General features: G+C 36.7%; 1 protein-coding gene and 2 non-coding genes across 3 annotated transcripts in view; all 3 read right to left on the bottom strand.

Annotated features, from left to right (window-relative positions):
• LOC107675909 (CUGBP Elav-like family member 5) overlaps positions 1-17161 on the bottom strand; it is a 250660-nt gene extending 233499 nt beyond the window's left edge. The window contains exon 1 of the mRNA XM_016470411.1: positions 16741-17161. Coding sequence (XP_016325897.1) covers positions 16741-17098 — 358 coding nt within the window. The 5' untranslated portion in view covers positions 17099-17161. The remainder of the gene's footprint in view (positions 1-16740) is intronic.
• An 8475-nt stretch (positions 17162-25636) lies between these two features.
• Positions 25637-25709, bottom strand: trnaa-agc (transfer RNA alanine (anticodon AGC)). The gene has a single exon. It is a non-coding gene; the product is annotated as a tRNA-Ala (tRNA).
• Positions 25710-25947: 238 nt separating this feature from the next.
• On the bottom strand, positions 25948-26020 carry trnaa-agc (transfer RNA alanine (anticodon AGC)). Its single transcript has one exon. It is a non-coding gene; the product is annotated as a tRNA-Ala (tRNA).
• Between the last annotated feature and the right edge of the window lie 1563 nt (positions 26021-27583).

Genomic DNA, 27583 nt, shown 5'->3' with positions numbered 1-27583 from the left:
ACTTGTATTTTTTAACTAAGATTAATAACTTCTGTAGCGAATGTAGCTATTGCTCATTGTGAATGTTAAAGGGTTAGTTCACCCAAAAAGGAAAATTAGCCCATAAATTACTCACCCTCAAGTCATCCTATGCATGTGCAACGCTGAACTCATACGTCATCAGCCCGGAGCTGCTTCCGTTTCCACTGTTGGCGCAAGCTACATTAAAGTGATTATTACGTTTTGAATATGGATATTTTTCTTACAAAAACGCATCGATTCGCTACAGGAGTCCTTTGTTCACCCCCCGGAGCTGTGTGAGGCACTTTTTTATGGATGGGCGCTTTTTATTTAACTTGTTTTGGACTGATGCATGCAACACCTGCTGAGTGGCATTAAACAGCTTGAAAGATCAAAGACAATTTTTAATATAACTCTGACTGGATTCGTCTGAAAGAAGAAAGTCATATACACCTAGGATGACTTGAGGGTGAGTAATTGCTCATTTTCATTTTTGGGTGAACTAACCCTTTAAGTACAATAAATATCACATACAGAAAATTACATTTTCTGGTAAGATATCTGTACTTTTACTTTACTTACCACACAGAGCAGGAAGGGAAATGAATCTGGGAAAGCGAGTTTAGGTAAGAGGCTGCAGACCCAAGATGGTCCTGTATGCAAGCATTTGAATCAGAGACCAAAAGGAAGACCAGATGCACTGCACTTCATTTAATTAAAGATTCAAGTCCACCCACAACATTGTGCTCCTATCGAGTATCACGGCTCGCCAGCACAGGAAAAACAAGCCAGCACAAAGCCTCCGCGTCCCTTACAATGACAGGGCCAGAGGTGCTGTGAGGAGTCCCTGCAGACAAGCTAAATACAGACAGTCTATTTTCTAACATGGGGGAGCCTGTCCAGTCTGCTTTACACTGGATGTGCCCGTGTGTTTCTGTGTACGTGTGCTTGTGTGTGTTTGAGCAAGTCCATAGATCAGCCAGCCGTCCCTGTCCGAGGCTCTCGGCCGACTGGAATAAGCCCTGACTACCCTTGACACCCTGACAGAAAGGCAAACAGTGGCAGAGAACTAGGAAGAGAAACTTTGAGCCTCTTGGGTCTCCAGACAGACATGTGAATTCATAAAAACATGCACATATACACACCCGTTTATATAACCCTTCTGCCACAGGTATCACAGAGCAGGAGACTTTGCAAGAAGAAGATCCCTGAGCCCATTAGTTTTTTGTGACATTAACAGTGCAAACTGGTAGATGTATTTACAGTAAAGTCTCGGATTTGCCCGATATAACAGACTCGCAGGCAACAATCAAACTGCAATGTGAGGATCACAGTTTTGTAGATGTGAAAGTAACTACAAAGCAGTCAGTCGTTTTGCTTTCTCTTTCTTCACCCATGTTCAATTCCACCGGAATAAACACTGTGTATTTACTCTATAAAAACAAAGTATATCTTTAACTAATGTCAAAAAACGGAATTGCTAAAAGTTGTTTGTTTCTAACAAGTTCCTAAACACTGGGGTGTGCGATATTGACAAACAATGATCTTTCGAAATTTGGGGATTTTTTTTGATAACGATAGAACGACTTATTAGCCTACAACACCTTTAAAGACTTATTCAGGGAAGTACAGCAGGATGCAGGAAATGGTTGAGTATTATTTTAGGTATAAAATATCATTATTGTAATGCTTGTAATGTCCATTTATAGTCTTTACACAGCAGCTTGGCCCCTTAAATGTTTAAACACCAGCTAATTTCAAGACACTGACGTCACGTGGGTCACCCGCAGTGTAAGACGCTCAAAGCTCAAGACGTTCGGATAGACGTTCGATCGGTCGTTCGAACGTTTGATTTTAGCATGGAATACGCTTCATATATTTCTCTGTTCACGCTCCACTTCATCTGCCAGTGAATTCAACGATCTTATCAGATCTCCAGCCACCATGTTTCAAACGATCCAACGTACCACGCTTCCGCCAATCTCTGCCTTGAAGCAATGATTGACGAGGGTGGGCATGGTCAGCTCGGAATGCATTTTCAACAGAAATACATTGCCATTTTGAATATTGCGTTGTCATTTTGAATATTGCGTTGCCATTTTGCATATTGCATTGCCATTTTGCATATTACATTTTAAATTGAATTTCGCTACCTATATGCTTCCATAAAAAACTGGTAAAATGTACCAACAATCCACTCGTTTTATGCGTATTTGGCGCCACCTATTGTTGTGGGTGTATTATTTACATGTCAAAGTCTAGACCCCGAATATAAGACGACCGTGTTTTTTCAGATGTATTCCCAAGAAAAAAACATCGTCTTATATTCGGGTCAATACGGTAATTTCATTTCCAAAACAGAAAAAAATGGCAATAGTCTCTAAAATGTACCTCACTTAATATGAATTTCTTGTTTGTTGAACTGTTTATCAACATAAACTGTTTATATAATATCAACAAAACATCACTCTTACTTTATGATTGCCTAACTATATCATATATTATAAATATAAAACACAAGGATAAAACATACAGGAGTATTTTTTTACTTCAAAAATGCTTTTGGACTCTCAAGACATGTTTTTAATTGTTTATTGCATATATTCATACATACTCACATCGTTAAAACAATTATGATATTATCGTAGACGATAAATATCGCACACCCCCACTCCATTTATCTGCTATTAGTCAAAGAACCAGAAAGTCCCATTCAAACTCACATTCAAAAATCCATAACACTATCACTTATACGTTTTATAGTAGCTTATAACTCAGTGAACTTTTGTTACTCGGCTACAGATCTTAGTCACAGTAACTTGTTGCAAACATAAATAGTGGTGGAGAAAGCGGGCAGTTCAATATGCCATACTTTCTTGATAGGTTAAATGTATTTTTCATAAACCATGTTTTCCAGAGTTTTTTTTTTTTTTCAGTGTTTTGTCAGCTGTTAGATTACCAACCAAGAACACAACAATACAAACTTGGAGTTTAGTCCCTTGCAGCCTTGTTTTCATTTGCGTCCAACTAAATGAGCCATTTACTCTGGCTAAGGTCAATAGATGCCAATTTAAAGAATAGCAAATATTAATGGCTAAATGCTAATAACTAATCAAAACCCACTATTTGAGGACTCTGAGAAAGTGATATGGGGTCATGAACAGTTAAAGGAAAAATGAGACTTGGCCAAAACATTGTCCTTTCAAAATGACTTGCTGGGACAGACAAACAAGCAAGCCACTTGTATTCTTTCATATTTATTATTGTATCAGTCCCACTAACCCTGCAGTGCTTTCAAATACATCAAAGCTTTGTTATGTCTCAAATCCTCCCGCCAAGACAGGCTCTTTTCAATCTGTGCGGATACATTCATAATGCATTCACAAAGAATATACAGAGTAAATTAGTTGCCCCACTAACATTAGCAAAAGAATAGAGTGAGAGAGAAAAAGTGACAATAAAACAGATAGCGAGAGAAACATTTTAATTCTAAACCTCTCACTTTAATGCTTAGTGCGATTGCAGCCCATAGGCACCAACAAATTCATAATTGGAATCCAAACACATACAAATTACTGCCCTGCTGTTGCATATTAGGAGCGCAATTTTGGGCTGCATGATGAAATTATTTGAAACTCTACATAAAAAGATCACGCATTGAAAAGGCTGGCGCAGCACTCTAAGGACGGAGTGTGGAAATGATCTACCGCATTGTTTGATAATAATCTCCATTGTTTGATCAAATGTGATTTAAAAAATTAACAAAGAATCTGCACAGTTAGTAGGGAATGGATTTTACTTCAAAATTATAGCTAATATAATCCTTTTTCTATAAGTAGGTGAATAGTTTCTGATGAAACACTTCACTGAATGAGAATATAAATAGAGTAAGGTGCAAAAACCTGAAAATTGGAAATCTTTTTTTTTTTTTCATAAGTAAGCCTTGAAATAAATAAAATTTTTACATTTTGGACATTTAAAAAAAAACTATGTACAATGAAGATGAAATATTCTGCACTATTTAGAGAGCATTAATCAACTGTTTTTATTCAAATCTCAATGTGTTATGCTATATCTAAAAATAGCAAAAACAACACTCATTTATCTAAAATATTTATCTAAAATATTAGAATTAATTAGAATTATACAAAAGAATAATACAAAGTGAGGAGCATTTCAAATAGTTGTCTCAGACATTTGGATGTTTTTTGAAGTAATTTCTCCTTAACCCACAAACACACACACACACACACACACACACACACACACACACACACACAAGCATTGAGACAAAAAGTCAAATTTTGACTAAAAAAACAAACAAAAGTTATTTACAATGAAGATTAAATATTGTGCACTATTTATAGTGCATTGATGAATTGTTTTTAATTAAATTTCGCAATGTATTATACGATATCTAAAAATGCAAAACAATACTTATACTAAAATTTGTATCTAAATTATTATAATTAATTATAATTTAAATTTAATATTTAATAATAAAAAATGAGCATTTCGACTAGTGGTCTCAGATTTTGGATGTGTTTTTAAGTAATTTCTTCTCAATCACACACACACACACAAAAAAAAGTCAAATGTAGCCAACAAAACTGTGCCTCACTCTTCTGAAAATCTGGGATTTTTCCCCCCATTTAATCCCAGAAATAAATACAATTTTCACATTTTGGACATTAAAAAAATCATTATGATACAATGAAGATGAAATATTCTGCACTATTTATAGTGCATTAATCAATTGATTTTAATTACATTTCTTATTATGTTATGCTGATATTTTAAAAAATGCAAAAAAAATACTTTAAATTAAATGTAAATTTTAATAATAAAGATTTGTTTTATTTTAATTTTTTTTATTTTAAAAATAAATCAAACTGAGGAGCATTTTCACTAGTGGTCTCACACTTTCAGATGTCTTGGGAAACAGTTTCTCCTGAATCACAAAAGTCAAATGTAGCTACCGCCAGCAAAAACGTGCCTCTCTCTTGAAGAAAATGACATCTAACCCCCGTGCTAATAAGCAATCACACAGACAGAGGCCCATAAGGCCTGCGGGTCTGAGGAATGGCGTAGAGCTTCATAAGGAGTTAGAGAGGCATAGCAGTAATTAAGCAAGCTGAATTGAAGGTGCCGCTCCCTCCCTCCACTCCTGACAGACCCATTTGCTGTTTTTTTTTTTATAGTAAAAGCCGAGCCGTCGCACCACTGTTCCTGCCCCCCTTTATAATTGTGTGCAAGCCCTGAACTGTGAGGTGCCTGTTAAGTGCGAAGGTCTTGGCGCTAAATCTGCTTCCGTGCCCCCATTCTCCACGTTCTTGCCTGAGCACTTTGCAACTTCACGAGCAGTTCCGTCATTCACACCTCCCACTCTTTCCTGACACGTTTAAGTTTAGCTCTGAGAACAAAGGACTTAACTTAAAACTGTTGTGCAGTTACTCGAAAAAACTAAATAAGGCTGTGCTGATTCAATCATGTATTGACATACTGCGCATTAGCATTTTTCGACTTTCTCAATATGTTGCAACACTACTTTAGATCGTTGTATCTATGTTTTTTTTATGTATTTTTGCATTCATATCATGTCCTGAAAGTCCATACTGAAGAAACAGGTCGTCTAAATGAGCACAACAGGACAGATTCACACAGATTCACTTTTGTGTTTGGTAAAGTTTCAGTCAAGATTCAATTATAATATTGCATAAGAAGCCTTATCAGTTTTGGTTTGCTGTAATAATGACATAATTTTGCCTTTAGTACTTTTCGTCTTTGTCTTTTACTTACCAAAATCCATTTCTAAGCACATGTTAGTTTTACGCAATATTTGACTGCACTTGAAACTGAATCGAACATGAGAATGAATTGTGTTATGATGTTTAAGAGATCATGCAGATTCAATAGTTAATGGCTGACCAGAGAAATAGTGAAAAAAAAAAATCTTGTGTGATAAGTCTAAATGTCAAGAAAACTAACTACCTTTATTATGAGAAAATTAAGTTTAGATGTCAAGAAAACAACATTTATATTATGTTGAGCTCAAAAGAAAACAAAACAATAATGCATGGCCTCATACGGCTTCTGTATTACTGTAATGCATCGCAATTTGTACAAAGTGTATTGTTTTGATTAATGCAATTACATTATTTTGCGATGCAGGTATAAGAGGAGTTAATATCACTGATCAAGTAACTAAAAGATGATATTTAATTATCTAAATGTGTGTGCGCTAGTGATGCGCGGATGAGCTAAAACGTCACCCGAATCCGCAGCTTCAAATAAATTATCCACCCGCCAACCGCCCGCACCTGTATTTTTGTCTGATTTAGATAACCGCACCCGACCCGCACCCGATCATCACATTAGGGTTCGTACGGTCATACAAAACCTGGAAAAGTCATTGAACAGCAATTTCCAGGCCTAGACAGTTTTGTAAAAATAAATAAACTCAAAAGTTTTTTGAAAAGTCATGAAAATCTATTTCACAATTCTCTGTATAATAGAATTATGTTTAATCAGATCCTGAATTTCGTTGCGGGATTGCGCATACATCGCATTACTCATTCCCGCAGCTTTCGACTTTAACATTAGGGAAATTACTGCAAAACCTTTATTCAATATAGTGTGTGGGTTAGATGAGTAAATAAATCCACACAAACCATCAGATGAAAACAGCGTATGTGATTCAGCTGTACCGGGTCTTCTCTCTTTGACTTTCGTTTCACATCGACGCATCTAGAGCTGCTGCACGCTGCGATAGAAGACTTTAGCTCGCGTTTCGGGACAGTTTAGATTTCAGAAAAACAACATCTGTTATGCGATAATTAAGTTTAGATGTAAAGAAAACAACCTATGTTGTTGGCCTCTTAACGCTTCCATTTTATTGTGAAGCAATTTACTAAATTGTACAAAGAGTAGCGTCTTTTGTGTTGTAGCTAAGAGAAACTAATAAAGCTGATATGTGCTGCTAGCATTCGTGCATGACAACAAGTGAACCTTTCTCATGAACGAGCTCAGCAATCGATATCACTTTCAGTATCACTCGCAGTTACCATGTATCATGTAAAATACAGTTAATGCGTTGACCGCCTTCCATGGAAAAAAACGCATGAGGGCTTGATTTCCTTTGAAACTTTCTCTCAGTCACTGTCCAGACAATATTGTTCCTGCCCTCTTCTAATTACTTTGTAATGAGTCTTGTAATATAAGCAGTGCGCTAGCGTAACCTGTAAACCTTAATTAAGGCAGCCACCTTTAAATGTGCTCAACCTCAATGTACCAGAGCAAAACTATACACACGTCACCTAACATGGAGCTAGAGCAGCAAAAAATGATATTTCGGAAATTTTATGTTTGTGTTATTCAGAACTAATGAATGAAAGTCAAATCAATGCTTGAAGGAAATTATGCCTTACACATTAAACATTTATCACAGTTCTGTTTGATATCATATGAAAAAATGTACACAGACTAAATTCGCAACTGCATAAATAATGTACAATTTTGGACTATTGCAACTGTGGATATGAAAAAGCACCAATGCATACTGAAGAGTAGCTTCCTAATACATATGCAAGACTTGTTTGTCATGGCAAGACTCAAATAGGTCTAGATCCGCTATTGTGTTGTGAATTTGAAATATGGTGGGGTGACACTGTGTCTTGCGGCATGCTGGGAAGTCCTCAGCCAGAAATGCTCTGATGGCGCACCGAGTGCAAGAAGGGTGCGACGGAACAAAGACACTTCCTCAGTAGGCTACATCTGTTTCTCCTCCTCTCTCTCTCTTTCTGTCTTCAGAGGATGGCTGGCATGCGAGCAGTGATGCCAGCAGTGGCAGCTTAACCTATTTTCGGAAATACCACAGATTTCTATTAATAGCCCTGCTGAGCAGCAGGCCTCTCCGCACATCCCCGACGGGTCCCACAAACTCACTGATAACATCCTCTCCCAGATCACCTTTCAGCCATGCTCATGTCATAGCATCACTTTTCAATACTAAAATAAAAACAACAACCAAATTCAATAACGTTCTGGACTGTAAAAGGAATACTGCGATAAAGCAATCTGGGAAAGATTCTGGAGAAATTCCTCTACTGTGTATTTCCACTTCCAAGTACATGTGATTTCCCAGAAAGAAGATAGTTAAGAAAAAGTTACTATACTGACGTCTTCAACATCTTAATATACTATATGGACATCATAAAACTTAAACTCTTACAAATTTTGACCAATCCTCTATTGCGTGTTTTTCAACCAGTGGGTTGCAAACTATCCTTATGATTGCATACAGCTAACAAGACTCATTACCAACTTTTGCAAGTGTAGAGAAAACTTGCTTGTTGATGTCAAAGCATTAAATCATCATGTATCTATAATCAAACTTACTGATATTTTACGAAAAATAGTCAAACTGACATGGACAGGTTGTGCAACACTCTAGAAAACAAATAGTACAACCTAAATTGGCTAATTAGCAACTTTTTAAAGTGTTGGCGAAATTCTTTCTCTATTTTTTGTTGTTAACATCAAGGTATCAAATCATCAAGCATCTAATCAAATTTTACGGTATTTTGCGAAAAATTATCCGCCATTGGTAAGAGCTAGTCAAACTGGCATTGGACTGGTTGCGCAACTCCCTACAAAAAAAACGAAATTACTCAAAATAAAAGAAAACACAACCCAACTGGATTCGTTATCAACTTTTAAAAGTGTGAAGAAGATGTTTTCCATATTTTTTTGTAGCTGATGACAAAGCTTCAAATATTCATGTATCTAGTCAAACTTTATTGTATCCTTTGCAAAATTGTGCCATTTGTAAAAGCTAGTCAAACTGACATTGGACAGGTTGTGCAACACCCTAGTAAAACAGGAACAAAAGTATGCAAAATAAAAGAAAATACCACCCAGCTGGACTCATTATCAACTTGTAAAAGTGGGGAGAAAAGGCTTTCCATATTTATTGTTGACGACATCAACAATGCATCTAATAACTCTATGATCCATCAATGATCTATGTTTTGTGTCAAACATAATATGTTTTGTGAGCTGAAAACCATTTAAAGCCAATGAAGAAAGCAAACTCAACTATCTAAAACTACAAAAAAAAAAAATTAATTTTCAACCTAAATCATATTAATAATTGTGTTGGGGTTATTCATCAATATTAAAATGACTATTACGGTACCAATTTTGGTACTTTGTTAGGTTGTTGTTCAGCAAAACCAGTTCAGAACCACTGATCTAGCATGCTAGAACTTCCCTTACCTAAAAATACTAATGCAAACCTGATGCTTATGCACAGTCTTATCTTGTCATACTCTTAACATCGTGACGGTGTCCCACGTCTGCCCCGCCACACCTCCTCTTTCATATTAAATCCTTTTGTTTCCACCCTCTCCTGTCTGCCGGGGTGGATCTGGCTCTCCCATCCTGTCAGAAGGGCCCGTCACTTCGCCAGTGCCTCCGGATTAAAGGCACCATTTGTTTTCAGTGGTTCTGACAATCACTCCATCTCTCTCAGTCTGTTCATCTATTGTGCTTAGCCTTCTGCCTTACTGTCATTTTTCCCTGTCCACTCCTGCTCTCTCTCTGTGTGCGTGTGTGTGTGTGTGTGTGTGTGTGTGTGTGCATGGTATTTGTCACAGCTCTCTGACTGACATAATGGCCATGCCCTCCTTCCTGAGATCAAAGGAAGTGGAAAAAGGCTTTTCTGCTCAAATTCCAACGAGGCATTTACATATTTCCAAACCGTTCTCATCAACGGCAGCAGAATCCTTCTATCGCTGTTCATTAGTCAACCGTGCTGAGTGTTGATTTATTTTCCTCTCGACAATAAATCTTTAGTTCAGGAAGCTCGAAAAAACCAGAACAACAGTTCGACTGCAGGAAATGTCGGAAAGAACAGTCATGTCGGTGTATCATACATTTCATTCTCTGTCGTCATTCTTCCTTTCCCTCCATAAAAAATGGCACCTCTGGACTGACCTTGTAAAAGTTTACTGCGTAAAACAGTAAACAGAAAAGAGTAACTAATAAGCTTTATCCCTCAGAATTGACCTCCATTTTGAAATGGTCCAAGAAAATCTAGCATCTTACAAGATGAAGTGAGTAATTTTTTCACCAATAGCATCACCAAAAAATAACTTGCTGAATAAAACATCTTAAACCAGCTGGTGCAGGCTGGTTTCTCTGCATTGCCAATGTACAACTGGTTTTTCAATCTAACCAGCTGACAAATTGGCAAAATCCCTCTAAAATTAGCACTAAAACGAGTCTGGGAGACAAGCTAAGCAGATAAGACTGGATTTTTTCAGCAGGTAATGACCGTTTTCAAACAGGTTTTGTAACCACTTCCCCCATTTGCCATTGGTCAGCCAAAGAAACTTCAACTTACACCATTGGTTGTGCTAATGTTACTACAGCTATGTTTCCTTCACACTGTTTTTATGTGCATTTTGATGTATTGCATCAGAAGCGAGTGATGGAAATGCCAAATTTAAAAAAAAAAAAATCTCTTAATTCACAAAAAAGTTTTTACGATCACTTGAGGTGGTTTTTGACTTGTGCGAAAAATAGATAATGCAAATAATGAGAGATGGAAACACATTTAAATTTCTCCATGGGCATTAAAAAAAAAGTCATGTCACTTTGCATGATGGGACAGGATAACTTGACTAACCAGCAGACCGATCTCATTGCACAGCATATCAAATGTTGTTATGGTCCTTCTGAAATGCATGAGCAAAGTCTGTCGTCAACATATTTCTGTTTTATAACGTATAATTCCCTACCAGAACTGTCTTACACGACTGCGCTCTCAAACAACACTTCCGAAAGCATTGACCGTATTTATTGTGTTTCGTCTGCTCGCTCTGAGGCGCAAGTAATTTACTATACATGAAAATTATTATATTCAGTAGCTTCTCCTAGTTTTCTTAGTGATATTTAGAGCCAGTTTATCAGGAAGTGACGATTTTGTTCTTTTTGACTAGTTGATTGGAAACGGTGCTTTATTCGCAAATGTTTTATGCGATATTCCAATTTTGGGCACAAGTTAAATTCGCAAAACATGGAAACACAGCATATGTCAGACTGGGGTGTGTTTTCCAAGAGTACTGTTGGTATGGTTGCAGTTTCTGTCGTTAGCAATATTTCAGAGTGTTTTCCTAAACCCAAAGTTCCAACAAAAATTTCGCAAACAGCATCGCAAAGTTGTGTGGTTAGAACTACAGCTCTCAACTGTGCTTTGAAGCATAGATTGATAAACAGAGCAAAACGCCAGAGAACACAAATATCGAAGGAGTTCTCAGATGCACTGTTCGTTATTTACAATAATCTGACATTAATCTGATCTCGAACCGAATAATTAGCAGAAGTTATTACTCCACCACCTGCATGATGCCATTAATGATGAATCCATATTGTTGAAACAATGTGGTTCAAATGACGCATATGTGACAAAGTTACTATGGTTTTGGGAAACTAGCTAGTTAATTTCTAGTTAATCGATGCATCATGTTACATATGTTAGTTAAGCAACAAATTGCATTATTATATGGAAAACACACCCCTGTGCGAGTGTCACAAAATTGATTTATTTTTTTGAAAAATTAGGCAACAAATGGTTTACTTGGATTACTTGGTTTACTCTGCATATTAAGCTATATTTGATGATGAAACTTGAAAATCATGTAAATGAAATTTACATAATGATAATATTACATTTATATTTTCACAACCAAAAAAAAGTTTAAACTGAACAGTAAAATTTATTATATCGTTGATCAATTAAGTTTAATTTAAAAATACTGTGTTTAAAAAATTAATTTCATCGAATCCTACAGCAGTGAGTAATGTTTTTGAATTACAGAGCAATCTTGTTAAGCAGCACAAAACAGAGGGAATCGGGTGGACTTTTCTATTAGCAAACACAACAGACATTATGACACATTTGAAGACCAGCTTATTATCCGCCATAAAAATGGTCATAAGGGAGAGATTCACAACATCTTAGAATAGCGCATCAATAATTTTGCTTTGTGTTTTATGCTTGGTCCACAAAACGGACATGTTACGGAAGGTCACTGAACCTCTTTCCACAGAGGGTTGTCTAGAATACTCTACTGTAAATGCCGCCATTTGATGAATGGTAATGGCCTTAAAAAAAAAAAAAATTTTCCACCTAAAAAGAAAAATAACCTTCTCCACATGGAGGAAAGTCCATCTAAAAGCAGGTAAAGGGGAGATAAGTGGCCAGTTCACATGAAAAGACAAGTAGCTCAAAGCAGAGCTTGCTGATAGAGGAGGGAACATCTCATCCTGACATTCAGAGCTACGGTTCCTGCCAGGAGAGCTGCTGAAGCACTGCATTTTTTATGAATCGGCCTTGTTGCGTATTATATTATTTACAGATGTTTGCGTCTTTGGACTGTCAGACTTTTAAAGAAGCCATTTGACATTTCAGCCAATGGCCTCCTCTAATTTAAAACCTAATGAAAATCACTCAGTTGTAGTTTTTATTCATTGGTTGACATGTTTCCTATTTAAACTTGGGAAGTTGGGATGAAACATTATCATCAAAAGGCTCATAGCTTTTAGCTAGAAACTACAATTTACTACTTTGGACAAAAAAATTGTAAACATGTGGACAATATTTTTGTTCAACTTAAAGGAAAAACTGTGAATTGTAAATGTGTTTATATCATTGAAACTTTTGCAAAGTCTCAAAACTACGACATTTACGCTACTAAAAAACAACACTCCAATTTCGATTTAATGGGGTTTTACTAGAAAACAAGAAAATAAAATATACTAAAAAAATCTCTGTTAGGAAGTGTACTTATCCAAATGAATTTTCAGATATGAAAATACTACTATGAACCCAACATTGGTTCCTGGTAAACCATACAAAATATGTTTCATCTTTCTATTAATAAGGGATTTGTGATGTAATTTTTCTGCAAGGCCTTGAAACAATCTCACTACTAGCTTAACTCTTTTTAATACTGGAAAGTGGAAACAGCATAAAACTCCTTTCAAATCACTGTCCAACAAGGTTAGCTTTACATTTATAAGCACTGAACCTTTCTACAGCTTGGCTTTCAGCTTTTGCAAGGACCCCTGCTGTTAAATCCATTCGCATGGGAAAAGACATAAATTAAAATTGTTTAATGCTTCATATGATTATTTCTAAAATGTCTATCTTATCTGTCAATCCCTCATAAATGCATTAGCACAATAGGTCCCTTGAAAGCAGTTAAGGATTGACACTCTATAGTGGCAGATGTGAATGGAGCCGCATTAAGCACAGACAATCAGACAGCATCAGGTTTAGGTCTAAAGAACCTTGTGTATGTTTGTGTATAGTGTTCAAATATTCTCCATGCCTTTTGTATTGTAAGCTTGTGCAAGCTTATCCTTGGACATCTTCACCTGCAGAGTGCAAAATGTGCGTAAGAGGCTTTCAAAGCAAAGCAACAATAGTCTTTTTATGCTAAACGCAGCAAGAGATCTATATACCACGCTCACGTACGATTACAAATACAGCATAGCAAGTGTCTCAAGCTTTGCAGGCAAATCTGTGAGTGAAAACCCCATTTCCAACTCCATACTAAATAAAAAAAACTTTAATAAAATGCTGAGCTCAACGGATCACAGGTGAAAAGCCTGAAGGGGAAAAGCTCACCTGTTAATACAAATCAAGAGACAGCATTTGTTAGGCCCGTTGAGCAGACCTCATAATAGCTGTTCATACTGAACACTGCAGGCTAAGATGACTACAGCATGCTTTAATTGCAAAGAAGCAGCCACTGTAGAGGGACAAACCAAGTGATCCGAACGACCGCAACCTCAGACAATAACTACAGTTGCTAATCCTGCTCCGTCATTATGGTCATGGTTTATTACCGCGCTTAGCAAACTAATGCTGTGTTTTCCTGTGTGGATTAGCAAGCTGATTTAGCGCTGAAACATGTTCCCCACTCTGAAACCTACATATGATCCCTTTAGTCCGGTGAACCCTTTAAAACAGAACTTAATGAAGAAACAGATGCACAGATATCTTGTTTTGCACTTATCTTCAGTGAAATCTTGTGTATTGCGTATGTACAAACAGTAGGTTTTTCCTAATGAGTACTGGCATTAACACAAACCATTCATCTGTTGTGCTCCTTTGTCACGTTTAGGATAAAAAAAAAATGACATTAGCATCCTCACCGACATTTTAGCCAAACATTTAAACAACCTTGGGGTCTACATCACCAATGCAGTCCATATTGAGACTACTCGCAAGACTGCACAATAAGCTGACAAATAGTTTATGTAAATATTTGCTGACTTGTTCTTATCTTCACATCCCCTCATAGAATAACACATAAGTTGAAAAGAAATTCCATCCTGAAGAACAAATTCTCTGTGCAATCCTTTAGAACTCATATTCAGTTCCTGTCCCAGAGGCAGCTGCATCCCAAATATCATCAGGTAGTTTAGGATGAAAAAAATTGGACCTATGATGTTGTAATCTGGCATTGACAGGACGTCCAACTAATATGTACGGAACCAGCCATAATAAACACAAAAAACTCACACAAATCAATTATTCGGTAATGATGTCAATTTGTAAGTCTTCAGGACTAACCTATGGGTTTAAAAATATATATATTTTTTTTTTTTTTAAACTCACATCCTTGTTTATTACCAAATTACATTTTGAGAAAACAGTGGTTTCAAAAGCCACATCGGAGGTACAATTGTGCATAATTTATGCATAACAAAATGTCTGAAGTATTATTAACCACAGACCTTATTTTACTTATAAATGGAAAATCACGATTTTAAAACCCCATTGGAAATTCCTAAGGGAACCCAATGGCTTGAAAATGCTAATTCTCTTCTGGGTTTAGCACTACAAACTGAAAAGCTCTATATTTTAGACGTCTAATTGATGGGACTACACTCTTAAAAATAAAGGTGCTTCAAAAGGTTCTTCACAGCGTTGCCATAGAATAACCATTTTTGGTTCCAAAAAGAACCATTCAGTCAAAGGTTCTTTAAAGAACCATTTCTTTCTTAACTTTTTATAATCTGAAGAACCTTCTTTCACCACAAAGAACCTTTTGTGAAACAGAAAGGTTCTTCAGATGTTAAAGGTTCTTTATGGAACCATTTAAACAAAAAGGTTCTTCTATGGCATCGTGAAGCACCTTTATTTTTAAGAGTGTATTCAGCTCACAGTAATGCACTAGATAAGGTGTATCCACATAGGCTTGACATCCATCAATGTCCAAGAGGACCGTCATCATTGAGGAACAGTCAACTCAGATTGGATCCTCCCTGGTGTTTCTATCTTGTATTATTTGCTGCACAAGTTAATACATCAAATAATATAACAACTTACATGTCACCACTGATGCCATTTGATCAAAGAGGGATAGACGCGTGAGTGCCATTTCTCATCAGAATTGGCGCGCTTTCATAACGGTCGACTTGTGGCAAGTAGGCTAACTTTCTTAAGTTTCATCTGAAACGGCACATTTTGTCATGCATATCCTCTCTAGAGCTTAATCATTTGTCATAGAATCCTAAAATTAAGAACAAAATTAACATTTCACGTCGTTTTCTCCAACTGTTTGGTTTGGTTTCATTTAGCCAAATGAAAACGCACGACTCTCGCCCACGAAATCATTGTATATAGCTATTCTGACACGTTCAACACAGTTAAACCCCATATGAAGCAAGGCTTCTCACGGGGTAAATATCAAATAGAGCCTTATTAGCATAATTATAAACACACCACTGATATGAAGCCTAATAGTAACTGACACTAACGAAGACAAATGCGAATATTCTGTTTCTGACACATATCACTTGAGGGGAATAAATGACAAGAACGAGATTATACCAAAATAGAGGTTTAATTTTAGTATTGTCTTCTTGTTTGAGAGGGATGACGTATTCAATGTCAGCTGTCAAGTAGAACGTCACGCCACAATGTAGAACGCGCCGTAGTTCGTTACGACGCACACCCGAACGTGTTTAAGTGCAAATATGATCAGATAAGTAAAGCTGCGCGTTTTTCTATTCTATTATTATTTGTGCGTGTTTCATTACCCTGGCGCACCTGTTTGGAGCATATAACAGCTCTGTTTTTGTAAGACGTTGAACAACATCGAACATTTCTCTTGGTATATACATATAGGCTAATCATATTCAAAACGCCTGTTCATTTGCGAGAACTGCATATGCCAGATTGAACAAGCTGATGCTCTGGGATGGTGGGAGTATTTCCCCATTGTAAAAGATGGAAGAGGCAAAAGAAAGTCTCTTTAAATCTGGATTTTCTTCTAAGCCTCTTTGCCCCAGTTCAAAAATTAAACTGCCATATAGAAAGGTAAGATTCCCAGCCATATTATATGATGGAATACATAATATTCATACAAGCAACAATGCAAAGGTTCAAACAGAGAAGATAAGTTCTCTCTAAACGATTGAAGTGCAAAATAGTGGCTAAAGGGGCCTGATATTACAGTTTCATCAGACTGTATGTAGCCTATATGTATTTAATGTTGACATGACAAAAATGACAAGTATGATTTATAATAAATATTACAATAACGCATGCGTCACCAACGGATAATGTGCACGAGACATTTTTTTATTTTATTTTTTATTGTAGCCTAGTGTTTACCGCTGCAAAATCACAGACTCTTATTAAGGGAATCACGCGTTTACCTTTGTGCATGCCGGTGTATCGGTCCTTTAATACTGTCAATTCGTGGATTTTCCCAAACTGTTCGAACAATGGTTTCAGGTCTTTTTCTTCAAGGTTCCGCGGTATTTGCCCGATAAAGAGTTTTATGGCATCTTGGTCTTTCATGGTGCCGTTCTCCGGATGAATGGAGATGGATTCTGACCCGTTCATGGGTTTAGGAAATGGGATCTGAGCGTACTGGTGCTGGTGCGGGATTAGGAGGAGTGGATGTTGGGTCGGTGCTGCCACGGGTCCAGTGAAAAGCAGACTGGAGTAAACGGGATGGGGCGGCTGTGGGTGCTGCTCCCTTCTTGTCTCAGTCTGAGTGAATCTGGCCATTCTGAGCTGGGAGCAGACTGGATAATAATAATGACAACACACACACACACACACACACACACACACACACACAGTGAGAGAGAGCGAGCAGTCAGCTGGAAACACAGATTTGCTTTCTCGGCGCTACACATACGCACACATTCGGAAGAGATGTTTAGGGGTGGGGGAGACGCCGCGGCATTTCTTGCTCCAGAGCGACACCCAGTGGCCAACGCGGGCTATCAGGCCTACCGACCGTCGGCGTGGATTGCCGAAAACACTTCAGTTTTCCTCAGAGTACTTTAGTTCTGAACAAAAAACAGGACAACAAAAGGATTAGACGTTTATGGTCCGTTTAAGTTTCTGAACTCGGAGTTGAATACAAGCGTTTTTTGGACAAAAAGGACGTTCAAGTTCACACAGCTGCGCGATACAACGCTAAATTCTGTTTGGAACGCTACATCCGGGTAAATTAATATAACAATTAGGTTTTGAAACACATCCGCAACTAACGAAGATGTATTAGGGATTTACTATAATAAAGCACTAGCTGTTTTTGCGGACATCAAGTGGATTGACAATCTGTTAGTAAAGTGAGGGCATATATTATTTAATTTTTATCACCAATGGCATCTAAATGTGCAAGACCCTTAAAGTCATAAACGATGACTAATAAATGAATAAATGTGCAGACAAAAAATAATGCAATAAACATAATATTTAACATCAAACATGTACATAGCTTTAAAAATAAGAACCAACATGAGTAAATATAATAAAATCACATGCCCCGGGTATTTCTTACTGGTTTTTACAGTATTTTAAGAGGCATTTTAACTTGCTTTTTCAAATAAAATTAATGTTTTCATGGTAAATTATAATTCATACTTTTTAGTTCCATTAAACATAATTTTTCAGTTAAATGTAATAAAATTTTTCACTGTAGCCTATCTGCTATGGTAACTTACAGTTAACTAATTGGCAGGTTTAGCTGCAGAATATTTACCTTTTTCATATCTAACCTTTTTTAAAGTGTAGGCCTAGTTGCATGATGTTGTTTGTAACCTCAAATATGTTAAAGGGGTCATATGATGTTGCTAAAAAGAACATTATTTGGTGTATTTGATGTAATGAAATGTGTTTATGCGGTTTAAGGTTAAAAAAACATTATTTTCCACATACTGTACATTATTGTTTCTCCTCCATGCTACGCCTTTGCGAGGTGTGCCCTGATTGGCCAGCTATGCAGTGCGTTGTGATTGGCCGCTGTATAGTACAGAGCCAGTCTGGCAATAATATACACATCCATAGAGAAAAAAGTACTAGTACATTTTTGTAAGGAAAGCCATTAAAGAATTAATCTCATATGCAGACATTATCTGTCACTATGGTTACTGTGTTATTCAAGACTGTTCTGAGAATACATGTGGGAATTGACCTTAGCTACCTGTCCATGAAGACAGCTTTTGTCTGCAATTAGATATACAACACAACTTGAAACACTCGTTAGTCATACAGTTGTCAGTCCCCAAAAACTGTGTGAATGTAACCATATTTTATAAACTATAAGCAAACAGACGTAACCATGAGACTTTTGATTTAGTTTTGTACTTTTTTTTATTTATAAAACATAGAAGAATGGCCTTTGATGAGCTTGCTTTTTTTATCAGTCAGAATAGCAGCATCTTTAAATGAATCTGTTGTTTAGAGTTGTTATAGAAGGCCTGCTTAGATCTCACATCATTGACAAAACGCAACAAGAACATCACTTAAAATTTCACTACTTACAATATCCTTGCAGGACATACTAGGAATTTGTTTAGTTAGGCCTGAATAACTGCAAAATATGTACCCATTTCCATGCATATTTCATGTACCATTCATGCAAAGTCCCAAACAGTTGCTTAATTAGCAGAAATTAGTATTTTTGCTGTTCTCTAAAATAGCTGTCACATCGCTACTCTGGTGTGAATGTAGAATTTGTGAAAAGAACGAGAAACACAATGGGTTTTGTAAACTGACAGTATCAATGTTTTTAGGAACTCTGTTTTGAGACAAAGCAATTTCATAACTACAAGTGATGGAGCAATATCTACACTTCATCCTCATGGCAGGAAGTGGCATTGAACTTTTATATAACGGATCAATACTTCACTCAAAAGGGGCCTTTCAGGATGATTTGTGACAGTAAAAAAAATTCTGTATCTCAAGATGAATGTTTTGTAATTGTGTGTATTTGTTTTTGTGGGGGGGTTGCATTTTTGTTATATATTGTTTTGTTTTTTTTGTTACCTGGCTCCCAGTTGGTATGTAATGCTCTTCTTTTTTTTTTTTATACAATCAATTATTGATGTATAAAATCAAGTACAGCCCAATTTGTTTTTCTTATGAAAGTAAAATGGTCTTTGAACATTTCATGCTGACTTTAAATTTAAACTTGCATTTATGTTTACAATCAATTAACTTAAAAAATGTAACAGAAGTAGCGACAGACCATTTCTTTGATAATAACATGACAGTAATTCACAAGTATCAGTGATTGTCTTGTGAAGCGAAAAAAAGCTGTGTCTGTAAGAATCAAATCATGAAGATGTTTTTAACATAAAACTGTTGCTGACGGAGTCCTCTACCTGTAATATTGCTTTCTCCAGTAAAACATTGTCTCGTCTGAATCAAATATGTACATATCAAGCACCATTTACAAGTGAAAACCGTCTATAACAATTCTAAATAAATATGTTGGTGGGGATAGTTCAAGGGATAGTTCACCCAAAAATGAACATTCTGTCATTAATTTAATAAAATCAGTGGTTCAACCATAATGTTATGAAGCTATGAGAATACTTTTTGTGTGCAAAGAAAACAAAAATAACAACTTTATTCAACCATTTCTTCTCTTCCATGTCAGTCTTTGATGTGTGTGCTGCTGCTGACGCAGGAGGATGGTCTTTTTCACTGGAGGAAGCATTGTTATGGATTATGGACTCGTATTTTGTCCAGAAGCACCAGTTTAAATTTAAAATGCCTTTATGATGGATTTGTTTCTTACAAACACACAGCTTCTCTTCACAAGATGTTAACTGATGGACTGGAGTTGTGTGGATAACTTGTGGATTATTGTGATGTTTTTATCAGCTGTTTGGACTCTCATTCTGACGGCACCCATTCACTGCAGAGCATCCACTGGTGAGCAAGTGATGTAATGCTAAACTTCTCCAAATCTGTTCTGATCAAGAAACAAACTCATCTACATCTTGGACGACCTGCGGGTGAGTACATTTTCATTTTTGGGTGAACTTTAAGTAAGCTGGTGGTGATCCAGAATGTGGCGGCTATTTTTAGGCCTGAGTTTGATAGAAGTGTGAAGAGTGAGAACTTCCAGTTCATGTGCTTTATTGACCACCACCATTAGTATTTCGCCTGGCTGAGGGGCCGCGACAAGAAATCAATGACACCAGCGCTATTAGCGCGAACTGAAGAAGTAGCATTACAATTTAACGTGCAAGTGTTTTTTAGCCGCTGGTTGTTAAGCACTCAGTGGGTGTGGAGAGGCAGTCAAGCTTGGCCTCCCCAGTCTGCGGTAAGTGGCTGGGGCTCAGGGGAGAGTTGTAGACAGCTGAAGGGGGCACATAACACACTGTGCCACCGCTAACATGTACAAAGATCAGACACAGCTGCAAAAGCGAGTTCATCTATGATCTCAAGCCCACACGGATGCAACCACACACAGCGAAACACTGTGCTTCCTCTTCCTGAGAGCATATTTCTTATTTTTATAAAGTAGGTTTATGTGAAGATACATCCCATATGGCAAAAAATAAACATACTTTCAGAAATATTTTAATATATTTTTGATAAGTTATATCATTCTATTTTTATTTTAAAAATGCCATTATGTATTTTACCATTGGAAATATCTTTTCTTGCCTCATTTTGATGTATATTTTGAATTAATGTTTCTAAATCCCTTATGCTCACCATTTATTTGATCAAAAATACAAGCAAAAACAGTAATACTGTGAAATGTTATTAAAATTTAAAATAACTGTTTTACAGTTTTTTTCAACTGCTTACACACAAAACCTGACACTCAAACACCAGAACCACAAACCAAATCTGCAAAACCATACACTAATTCTCAGCCTTTGACTCATATTTCAATTTCATAAAACACAACACGCTATTCTCTATGTAACACACAAAAATCGAACAGGAATTAATATTATGGCAAAGATGTTTGCAAATGTTTGCTTTTGAGATGTGTTTGCGATATTTTGAATGCAATGCTTCATTTTGCAAGTGATGTGATGCATTTTGCATTCTGTGTGTGCAATTCTTGGATTTGTGTGTAAAGTTTTGAAAAAAAAAGAGGCAAAGTTTTGAAAATGTGTACAAGCTGTTGAAAACATGTAACGTATTTATTTCATGATAGCAAAGCTGAATTATCAGCAGCCATTACTCCAGTTTTCAGTGTCACTTGATCCTTCAGAAATCGTTCTGATTATGCTTATTTGCTGTTCAAGAAACATTTCTTAATATTATCAATGTTGGAAACAGTTATTAGTATACTAATATTATTGTGGAAACCGTGATTCATTACTTATGTTTCTATATTTTCAGTCTAAGGATTTATTATGTGTTTTAAGATTGGAAGTGTATTTTAATTTCCTCTTGTTAAATATGAGGGTTTAACCTGTATTTAAATAAATATTATTTGCATATAGTTTGTATATTTTGAATATATTTTTGGCCAGAAAAAGCAAACCATGAAGTCTCCATTAACAGTAACTTGAGGTAAATGAGGTTGGTTTCACAAGATGAATGTGATTGGCACTGAAGCGCAAGTCTAAACTAATGTAAACACCTAAATATGTCAGCCTGCTAAGCATTTCTTGAACACTAGGGGTAGCCGTATATTCATTGTTGAGTCTTGGTTTGTCTCAGCTTGGTCTTAAATACATTGACCAAACGCAATTTTCAAAATGCAGGTTAATACTCCGTTAAATGACATTCTTTGGGCGTCTGTAGTTTTATTAATGTTGCTCAAAGTTGAACAAAGACAGGCTTAATGACTTCAGCCTTTCCAAATATTTCGTAAGTCTTGGAGTACTTTGAGGTGCTGTTTCATTCATTTATTTAATGTGGCTATCCTGAAGCTTACCTTAATGGGTAATCGCCTAAAAGCTATATGGGCGGTAATCACTTTAGCAGAAATTTCCGGCTAAGCAAACAATTGCTGGAATTATGCCCACATAAACTGTTGCCTTATTTGTCTTTTGGATGTGGATCAGACATGTGGGTGCTGATGGATCTGCTGACACCAGTCTATCATTTCTGACTGTGATGAAAAGCAGTTTAAGTCATGGAAGTGTTAAAATATCAAATGCCAGACTGTCAAAACCACAATTTATAATGGATGGAAAGGCATCTCGCAAGATGTAGAAAACAAGCTTTGTGCTATGACAGATTTGATGGTGTTGCTACTTCAAGTTGCTCCATTTTAAGTATAAACAAAACAAAAAAAGATGAAAAAAAAAATCTGCCAGTGCAGTAACACAAAATAAACATATTCAATGCACAATCTGTGAAAACAAGTCTTAATATTCTATGCAGTGTTGCTTGTTGAGAAAATGTGATCCTGTTTCAAGGATTTTTATATATTTAACTGGAAAACATGCCAAAAGAGACTCAATAAAACTCATTAGGAAGTGGCTATGAAGTGTAGGATGAGAAGAGACATATCTGTTTGTCTGTGGTCAGCTGAAATTTCACCTGGAGTGACAGAGAACGTTCCTCTAACAGTGGAACAAACTGTTGCACTCACGCTATTGGGGCTCCCAGTGCTGACTATTGATCCATTTCAATAAGCAGTTACAGCCATTTATCCACATACTGAAACTGAGGTTTGTCAAATTTCTGACTGGAAACAACTTTAAAAATGTAATCACTGGCTCTTGCATTAAAGGGATAGTTCACCCAAAAATGAAAATTCTGAAAAACAGTTTTATGTACAGCGTGCACCTTGCTCTGCTAGTAAACAAGGCGCAGCGCATCCGGGTTCTACGTCAGAATGTCCGCTCCTGCGTCAGCAGCACCACACGCATATTCTTGTTTTCTTTGCACACAAAAAGTATTCTTATAGCTTCATAAAATTACGGTTGAAACACTGATGTCACATGGACTATTTTAACAATGTCCTTACTACCTTTCTGGGCCTTGAATGTGTCAGTTATGTTGCTGTCTATGCAGGGTCAGAAAGTTCTCGGATTTCATCAAAAATATCTTAATTTGTGTTCCGAAGATAAACGAAGGTCTAACGGGTTTAGAACGACATGAGGGTGAGTAATTAATGACAGAATTTTCATTTTTTTGGGTGAACTATTCCTTTAAGCAACAAGTTATGTCATTGTATGGGAAATGCACCCCTGGGTGGTTGTGTATTGGCCCGAATCAAGGTGACCAAAAGTCCTTTCCTTCAATTTAGTGGAATTTTTCACTCGGTTTTTTTTTTCGTTTACCAGGTGAAAATTGTCTTATTGATTATATAAAACTCTCACCCACAAAAACAACATCTTGTGCTTCTGTCCACCACAGTGCCAGTGGTCTCATGCTGGAGCATCGCTGCACCCACACACTGCAGAAATGTACAGGATTCCCGTCACAACCCTGGTGCCCGTCCTCCTCCGCAACCTGCTGTATGCGGCCGGTCCTGTACTGCTCGCCCTGCGTTGCAAACGAGAGCCGGACTACTTCCTTTCCATCGCACCTGTGGGCCAAACTAACAATCAGAAGAAATTAAATTAACTCGATTGAAAAACCAAAAAAACATTGACCTTGAAGGGATAGTTCACACAAGTATTGAAGTTCCGTCATCATTAACTCATGCTGGGTGAACTATTCCTTTAGAAAGAGTGCATTTAAAATTGTGTTAAATTGGCACAGCTGTGTCCCAGTGGGTTCCTGTTAATTTGGTAATCACGTAGGTTACAGGACCTTGCTTTTGAAACGTCTTGATTGTGTCACTTACCAGAGCTACGGCTGTTACTGAATTCCTCATGAGAAAAACAACTCTAAATTGCAAGAAGCCGAGATCATTAAACCATGGCTTGTTCTACCTGTCTTGACACAACAAGACCTTTAACACTGCAGTTTATTAGCCTTCTGTCCTTCACTGTAAAAATCCCATGCGCTGCAACTAGAGGTCTCTTATTCCGGTGTATTTTCCTAGTTCTATCCATCTGTTCCACACAAATTTCAGTTACATCTTAAATGTAACTCATGCCAGAACTTTCTCTTGAATAATTGACTGGTCTCATAGGTAATAAAATATTATCCTACAAGATCTTCATCTGGATACGCTGTATGTACATGATCAAGTCAGCAGGGTTGAGTTCTACAACTACTAACCTTAAAAGCAATCCTTGCTCAGCAGCTTTTTTCATGCTGATGAGGAGCAATGCACAACATTTCTGCTTGCACACACAAACAGCACTCTGTGTGGCACCAAATCAGTTCCAGTGGAATTAGCACAGAAATCTGTCAAGCCTAGCAGATAATTTCATTTCAGTGTTAACATAGTGGAGGTCATAATGTATTATATTAGATATTTCAGTATAGGGGAGACTAGGGGTAATTAGTGCCTTTCTCCTCCAATGAATATTTCTCAGGTTTGGTTTATTTTTATAAGTCAGTTATAAATAAGCTATTGAACACATTGAAAATTGTTGCTACAGTTCATTGAACACATACTGACAACAATAGTTGTCACAATGAAATGAATAGGCCATTAAACAGCCTTTGCTTTTCAATACAACTGAAAGAAACTGTAAAAATGCAGAATTTAACATACAAAAATTATCAAATCATTTTTCTGGCCAATAATGTAATGTATAACACTTAAAACGTGACAACTCGCCATTTTATTCAAAATATCTGTCAAAGGATCCAAATACTGTAACAAAAACATACTAAATCAGTATTAATAAAGGAGAAGTCAAGCTTTGAATGGAAAAACAAAATATTACACATATTACTGTAACTAATTGCAATAATGTGTAAAATTGCTCAAAAAATAAATTAAAACAATAAAACCATATGAAGAGTTTATTTGCAAAAACAGATAACTCTGTTTTTAAAAATGTTCAAAAATCTTCTCTTTTTTTTTATCCTGCATTCCAATTAATATCAAAGACTATAGAATACCCTTAAAGGGGCTTTGTTAATATCAATCAAACTGCAGTTGGGTTGTTTTGATTAAATAATAATAACTAAAGAAATACAGCTAACTAAGACAATAAAACACAATAAAAACACGATAACAAAATAAAAAACATGATTTTTGAAAATTGATAAAAACGGAGTTATCTGCTTTTGCAAATAAACTCTTCATTAGTTATGGATGCTTAGCCTAGCATACTAAATGGCTTCTTGCATAAATGAATTCGCAAAGTCTAGTCATCTTAGTCTCAGTATCTTATAAATACTTACCAGCAGGCACTGCATGCTAAATTAAAATGTAATTGTAACTTTTAGAGCAGGAGAAAAAAAAAAAAAAAGCTTTGGAGAATGCGGGCATCGATCCCGCTACCTCTCGCATGCTAAGCGAGCGCTCTACCATCTGAGCTAATTCCCCTTCTGGTATACTCCAGCTGGTATGCAAGTATGTAACATAGGTACGAAACTCTACTTCGCTCTCTTTTAACATCCAGTACATTTATTAATTATAGACCACCAATGTGCGCAAGACCCGGTCCAAAAAAACTTTTCTGCTGCAGTGAGCCCCAAAAGCTCACATAGGGAGCTTTGCTTCGTAGTGTCTAAGCACAGTTTGTCTCTTTAGGGAAGTGAGCATAAATGGGTAGGACCCATCTTGGAGAATGCAGGCATCGATCCCGCTACCTCTCGCATGCTAAGCGAGCGCTCTACCATCTGAGCTAATTCCCCTTCTGGTACACTTCAGCTGGTATGCAAGTATGTAACATAGGTACGAAACTCTACTTCGCTCTCTTTTAACATCCAGTACATTTATTAAATATAGACCAGATACGACATCATATTATCATAGTTTCACGACACAATACACTCTATTCATCAGATATGCAGTCCCAAAACCTACTTGCCAGTTCACATAATGAATGGGAAAGGGTCTAAAGTGGTTAAAAATAAGTTAAGGTTATTCGAGTTTAAATATTCACGACAAAGTTACTAAATAAACTACCGAGTAAAGCTACAAACGTTGAGTTTGCGAATAAATTCGCACAATCTGCAACATAAGCAACAAAGCTAGCTATACAAAATAAGTTACAATTTAAAAGTACACCGTCCGATAAAAAGACGAGGAACCCTCTTTGTTACCACCGCATATCAGCCTAGCACTAAGAGCTTTTCTTCAGTCGTAGTGTAAATGAGAGTCTTCCAGCGCTGACACCGTCAGCTGCAGTGAAACTGAATCAGAACCGGTGTTGTGCCGAATTCTGCACCCCTGCCAGATTAATCACTTTTTGGCAAGTTTAAAACTGCATTTTATGGGTTTTATTGGCCATTTAAAGGTATTTCAACAAAAGGACTGCATAAACTATAATCTGTCAAATATAACCCTCGAATGCAATCAAGTCATTTTGCTTAATGCAGTCCTTTTTACCTGTTGAAATACCCATAAAACGCAGTTTTACACTTGACAAAAAGTGATTACAGACTCTATTTATTGAGTGAACTGTTCTTTCTGACTCAAAATGACTTGATTTCATTCATGGTTGTTATATTTGATAGATTATAGCTCATTCAGTCCTTTTTACCTGTTGAAATACCTTTAAATGGCCAATAAAACCCATAAAATGCAGTTTTACACTTGCCAAAAAGTGATTTGAGTCAGAAAGAACAGTTCACTCAATAAATAGAGTCTGTAATCACTTTTTGGCAAGTGTAAAACTGCGTTTTATGGGTATTTCAACAGGTAAAAACTAAGGACTGCATTAAGCAAAATGACTTGATTGCATTCGAGGGTTATATTTGACAGATTATAGTTTATGCAGTCCTTTTGTTGAAATACCTTTAAATGGCCAATAAAACCCATAAAATGCAGTTTTAAACTTGCCAAAAAGTGATTAATCTGGCAGGGGTGCAGAATTCGGCACAACACCGGTTCTGATTCAGTTTCACTGCAGCTGACGGTGTCAGCGCTGGAAGACTCTGTTGAAATTTATACTGTTCAATACAAAAAAAAAAAAGTCAGCTCGCGGACACAGTGTGGCTGTGGGCACGTCTCTGTCAGAGAGGGAAGAACACGTGGTACTGGTGTCGTGCCGAAAATTGATCGTCTGCCGAAAACTGATTGGCGCCTGTAATCACTTTTTGGCAAGCGTAAAACCATTTAGCCATTTAAAGGTATTTCAACAGTTAAAAAGGACTGAATGAGCTATAATCTATCAAATATAACCCTCGAATGCAATCAAGGTATTTTGCTTATGCAGTCCTTTTTACCTGTTGAAATATCCATAAAACGCAGTT

The sequence above is a fragment of the Sinocyclocheilus anshuiensis genome, unplaced genomic scaffold (assembly GCF_001515605.1).
Source record: "Sinocyclocheilus anshuiensis isolate Anshui unplaced genomic scaffold, SAMN03320099.WGS_v1.1 scaffold2048, whole genome shotgun sequence".
NCBI classification, from domain to species: Eukaryota; Metazoa; Chordata; class Actinopteri; order Cypriniformes; family Cyprinidae; genus Sinocyclocheilus; species Sinocyclocheilus anshuiensis.
Note: the sequence above shows the minus strand (reverse complement) of the source record. Positions and strands in the feature narration are given on the sequence as shown.